This window comes from Nicotiana tomentosiformis, chromosome 4 (assembly GCF_000390325.3).
Source record: "Nicotiana tomentosiformis chromosome 4, ASM39032v3, whole genome shotgun sequence".
NCBI classification, from domain to species: domain Eukaryota; kingdom Viridiplantae; phylum Streptophyta; class Magnoliopsida; order Solanales; family Solanaceae; genus Nicotiana; species Nicotiana tomentosiformis.
The window spans coordinates 121,367,859-121,373,609 of record NC_090815.1 but is presented as its reverse complement, the minus strand read 5'-3'; the positions used below and the strand labels follow the sequence as shown (position 1 = coordinate 121,373,609).

The 5,751-nt window shown below is 40.4% G+C and overlaps 1 protein-coding gene across 1 annotated transcript; it reads left to right on the top strand.

Moving 5' to 3' along the window:
- Positions 1 to 2,852: 2,852 nt before the first annotated feature.
- Positions 2,853 to 5,506, top strand: LOC138910465 (uncharacterized). Its single transcript, XM_070201708.1, has 3 exons — positions 2,853 to 3,305; positions 3,408 to 3,777; positions 5,202 to 5,506. The coding sequence occupies exons 1-3, from the start codon at positions 2,853 to 2,855 to the stop codon at positions 5,504 to 5,506; spliced, it is 1,128 nt and encodes a 375-aa protein (XP_070057809.1).
- The last annotated feature ends 245 nt before the right edge of the window (positions 5,507 to 5,751 follow it).

Here is a 5,751-nt window from a genome sequence, read left to right as displayed (position 1 = left end):
GAAATGTGAGGCCGCAAAACTTCAACTCTTGCTATATGAAAAAGTACGCAGATCGTACATGGAATTTTGCGGCGGCAGAACCTCCCGAGGGATAGTTTTGTCCGAGATTTTCAACCTTGTATAAATAGACGAGTTTCACAAAATTAGGCCTGTAGCCATTTGTCTTTGCTATTTTAGGAACGTTTTCTTGGCTTTGGTGTATTTACAATAGATTTAATCATTTTTAGCTTCGATTATGAGTTTAATTAGTTGTTCTTCCTTAGTTTCTTCAAAACCCATTATGAGTAGCTAGATGTTTACTAGGGTTGTCACCCAACCCTAGTTTGTAAACCCTATAGGTATCTAATTTAGTGTTTGTTTATGATTGAGTGTTTATAATTTAGCTTAGTTCATGCTTTAATTGTAGAATTAATGGTTGCAAACATTAGTTCATGCCTATTTGACTTAGTCTCTACTTGAGAACGAGAGACCTAGTCTAGGATAACTTAGCTAACAAGGAATTAGGTCAAGTGAAAGATTGATTTACCCAATTTAAGGGTTCAACCTAGAGATAGTAATAACCCTACTTTATCTCTTATCAACTATTTTGAGTTATAGCCATTTGGTCTTGAGAAAGCTAATTTGGGCAAAATCACTCTCTGACCGAGAGGTATTGAGTGGGTAAATTAGAGTTGATAGCTATAATACACCCCAATCAACGAAACAAGCATTAAATTCTTTATCCCATTAGGCAAGGACATAGGTCATGGTCTCTGCCCTAGGATTTTTATCCATTTGGAAAAACCTTACAAATAATTATCTCTAGTTTTCCTTCTTTACTTTACAATATTAGAGTAACCTTTGAAATAGAAAACAAATCATTGTTATGGAAGTACAATATTCATAGTCCAATTATTTGAAATATATACCTCTAAATCCCATCTTATCTCCATGTGGATTCGACCCCGACTCTTAGTTGGGTTCTATTATTGCAAATGACTGTTACATATATCTATTGAGGTGTGCATTTGACGTGATCAATTTTTGGCACCGTTGTCGGGGAGTTAAAAAACAGTGTTAGCTATATATTTGGGTATGTTTTTGGAATATCTTCTTTTCCTTCCGTGTTACTAACATATTTGAGAAATCGTAGGTACAACCATGGCAAACAATGAGCTCGAAAATATTGCTTTGGGGGATGTGGACGTCAGGGATGAGCTAGTTGATGAGGTTCCTTTTGAACCTCAAGACAAATGAAGAGGCCAAGTGCCTCATGACAATGTCCTCGCTCCACCCCTACCTCCACCATGAGCGGCTCCACACCGGGTGTTACTCAATGAAGGATATGCAAGCGCGATAGTCCCTCCCAGTATTAGGGCGGGCAACTTTTAAATCACCAATGTGATGCTCATTTTGCTAGAGCAACGAGGTTGCTTCACCGGTACTCCAAGTCAAAATGCATGTAAACATTTGAAGGGGTTTGTGGACACTTGTTGGGGGAGCAAACAAACAAATGTCTCCAAGTATGCATTGAGGCTAAGGGTTTTTCCCTTATCTTTACGGGGAAAAGCTTTAGATTAGTTGGAACATTTACCGAACCATTCCATTAACACTTGGGATGAGTTGGCGGAAAAGTTTATCTCTAAGTTATTCTCTCCTGGGCACATAACTACACTTCGGGATGAGACTTTGGCATTCAAGCAAGAGCCAAATGAACCACTACATGAGATATGGAAACAATATAGAACAATGGTTAAGGAATGTCCTAACAATGATATGACAGAGAATATGATTCAACAAATATTCTATCATGGGATAAACACAACCAAGCAATGTGTAGTGAATCAACTTGCCGGTAAGAACTTCATGACTACGCCTTATGCGGAGGTGTGTGAGATTTTAGATGAAATGGCGGAAACATCATCAGCGTGGCAATCCCGAGCTAATGTTCCACAAGGTGATCCAAACATGATCCACTTTCAGAAAGAGTTGCATGACCATGGGCAAGCCATTGCCGAATTTACTACCACCATGAATCAACTAGCAAGGGCTCAACTTCAACAAGTGCAAAATCCTAAGCAAGTCAATTCCATGGACGGAGTTAACATGATGATGAACAAAATAAGAGCAAAGGGTCCATAGGTGCAACATCGAGTGGATAATTTTATGCAAGAGGATAGTAGTTTTGATTAAGATGATTCTTACAATGACCAAGAAGAGGAGGTGAAATATGTGACAACTTTCAAGGGCAACAAAATAATTTCCAAGGCCCAAACCAACAACAATGGCAACCTCAAAACAATCAAGGCAATTGGAATTCTAACAACCAAAGAAATTGGAGTGGCGAAAACAATCAAGGGAATTGGCATGACAATAACAATCAAGGAAATTGGAGTGACAATAATCAAGGAAATTTGGGGGTGGGGGGAAACAATCAAGGTGGATGGAACAATAATCAAGGAAATTGGGAGTCGGGTTTTCAAAGGCCCCCGATGTGTCAACAACCGAGCAACCCGCCTCTTTATCCTTCCCATGGACCATGTTCTTCAAACAATGAGATGTGACATATTGAGTACATGTTCAAGCAAATGATGGAAAAGAATGCCGATTCGTATGCTAAACTTGCCTCCCACAACACATTGATCTGCAACTTAGAAGTTCAAATGAGTCAAATCTCTGAAGCTCTAAATTCTTGTCCTAAGGGGGCACTACCAAGTGACACGATGGTAAACCCAATGGGAAGGAACAACAAGGGGCATGCCATGGCCTTTACTAAAAGAATTGAAAGAGGTGGGAATGCACCCACCTAAAGTCAAAATCAACTTGTGGATGATAGGCAAGTTGTACAAGAAGAAGAGGTCTCAAACAATGTGATGCAATCAAATGATGAAGTTCAGATTGATATTGATGATAATGTGGAAGAGACTCAAGAGGATTTAAACCCGTATAGAGATCACATTAATGACATACCAGAGCCAGTAGTGCAAAAGGCTAAGGAACCATTGCCTAAGCCTCTACCTCCATACCCTCAAAGACTTACCAAACAAAATGGTGAAAATCAATTCAAAAATTTCATTCAAATGATGAAGAGTCTCTCAATCAATGTACCATTAGTTGAAGCTGTGGAACAAATGCCTGATTATGCTAAGTTTATGAAGGATCTCGTGACGAAGAAGCGATCAATGAATTTTGAAACTATCAAAGTCACTCATCAAGTGAGTGCAATTGTGCATTCAATGGCTCCAAAGTTGGAAGATCCTGGAGCTTTCACGATTCATTGTACAATTAGAAGTGCCAAGTTTGCTAAAGCTCTTTATGATCTTGGGGTAAGTATCAATTTGATGCCCTATTTGGTTTTCAAGACCTTGGGAATTGGGCAACCAAGACCCACCTCTATGAGATTTTAAATGGCCGACTGTACTATGAAGAGACATTTGAGAGTGGTTGAAGATGTCTTGGTTTGTGTTGATAAATTCATTCTTCCTGCGGATTTTTTCATTCTTGATTGTGAAGTTGATTATGAGGCGTTGATCATTCTTGGAAGACCTTTCCTAGCTACAGGGAAGGGTCTTTGTGATGTGGAAACCGGAGAACTCACCTTCCGGGTGGGTGATGAAATAGTGGTATTCCATGAGTGCAAATCCGTGCGGCAACCAAATAGCAACGAGGTGTATTCTCTTGTGGACTTAGTGACCGATGTTATTGTTGATGATACAATTGCCACAATCAATGTTGGTGATATGTTGGAGTCCGTATTGCTCAGTTTTGATGATGACGAGATAGATGGCTTCATGGAATGTGTGAACTCTTTGAAAGGAATGGGGTCGTACAATTATGCACCCCGAAAACTATCTTTGGATCTTGAAAATAGGACAACTCCTCCTACAAAGCCTTCCATTGAAGAGCCTCCTACTTTGGAGTTGAAGCCATTGCCTCCACATCTTCGATATGAATATTTTGGTCCTTGTTCTACTTTACCGGTTATTCTTTCCTCTTATTTTGACTAACGTGGAGGTAGATTATACATTAGCAGTGCTACAAAAGAGGAAGAAGGCTATTGGGTGAATATTGGTGGATATTCGGGCGATAAGCCCCGCATTTTACATGCATACGATCAACTTGCGCGAAACCATCTATTGAACATCAAAGGACACTCAATGACGCTATGCAAGAAGTTATAAAAAAAGAGATTATCAAGTGGTTAGATGGCGGGGTTGTCTACCCAATTTCTAATAGTTCGTGAACTTCTCCGGTTGAATATGTTACAAATAAGGGGGGCATGACGGTGGTCACCAATGATAAGAATGGGTTGATTCCTACAAGAACGGTGACCAGTTGGAGAGTAAGAATGAGTTGATTCCACTTCCTTTTTTTTAGACCAAATACTTGATAGGTTGGCCGATCATGCTTTCTATTGCTTTCTTGATGGGTATTCGAGCTACAACTAAATCCTTATTGATCAGGAAGATCAAGAGAAAATGACATTTACATTTCCCTATGGTACTTTCGCCTTCAAGTGAATGCCATTTGGTTTGTATAATGCACTGACGACTTTTAAAAGGTGTATCATGGCTATCTACACGGACATAGTGGAGGACTACCTTGAAGTTTTCATGGATGACTTCTCGGTGGTTGGGGATTCTTTTGATGATTGCCTTGCAAATTTAGATAAAGTATTGGCAAGATATGAAGAAATAAATTTGGTGCTTAATTGGGAGAAGTGTCATTTCATGGTCGAGGAAGGCTATGTCCTTGGCCACAAAACCTCAAATAATGGAATTGAAGTTGACAAGGAAAAGATTGAGGTGATTTCAAAACTTCCACCTCCAACTTCGGTAAAGGGTGTGCGGAGTTAATTAGGCCACGCAGGGTTTTACCGATGTTTCATCAAAGATTTCTCTAAGGTGGTGAACCCGTTGTGCAAGCTTCTTGAGAAAGATTCTAAGTTCAACTTCGATGATGATTGTATGAGAGCTTTTGAATTGTTACAGTTCAAGTTGACAACTACCCCCATCACCGCTCCAAATTGGAGTGTCCCTTTTGAATTCATGTGTGATGCAAGTGACGTAGCGGTTGGGGATATTTTGGGAGAATGCATCAACAAAGTTTTTCACCCGGTCTACTATGATAATAAGACCATGAATAGTTCCCAAGTCAACTACATTGTTACAGATAAATAGCTCCTTGCCATTGTGTTTGCAATTGAGAAGTTCCACTCACAGATTCCACCTCGGCTTTGATGCCAGTGCCCATGCCTACTTCCCCACTTTCTGTACTGCAAGTCTCCCAGACATTGGCGAGCCTCAACAACTGGATGCATACAACAACTACAAAGTTTTATGACTTATCCAGTGTTGTTGCAGCACAATCTACTGTTCAGGCACCTCAGTTCCCCTACAGTTTAGGAGACTTTGAAAAACATCTTAGAGAGCTAGAACACCATCATGGCTACCTTGGGACAACATGGGTCAGTGATCGAAGAACTGGGCAAAGAAGTAAAGAAGATGAGAAAGTCCTAGGCCAGTAAGAAGTTAGTGGACAAGCTCCGGGGACATGTTACAAAGATTACTATAGCCGGAGATATCCCTTTCGACATGTTGACTTACCCACACCCTTCACGTCCAGATCCTACAAGACAATCAGCACCAGTTGGCTAGTCTAAGGAGCCAGACTCTGCTGCTGACACTGCCGAGTCAGTGCGTCAGATGTTCACCAATCCAGTCACTCCCAAAATTAAGAATTATGAGATCTAGTTGGATCTGACTCAGGGCG

Bases quoted from the DNA above. Each gene is read 5' to 3' on its own strand.
- LOC138910465 (XM_070201708.1), top strand. From the start codon at position 2,853: ATGCAATCAAATGATGAAGTTCAGATTGATATTGATGATAATGTGGAA. The intron at 3,306-3,407 runs GTAAGTATCAAT...TGTACTATGAAG, and splicing joins AAGCTCTTTATGATCTTGGG to AGACATTTGAGAGTGGTTGA. The intron at 3,778-5,201 runs GTGTGAACTCTT...TTCCACTCACAG, and splicing joins GATAGATGGCTTCATGGAAT to ATTCCACCTCGGCTTTGATG.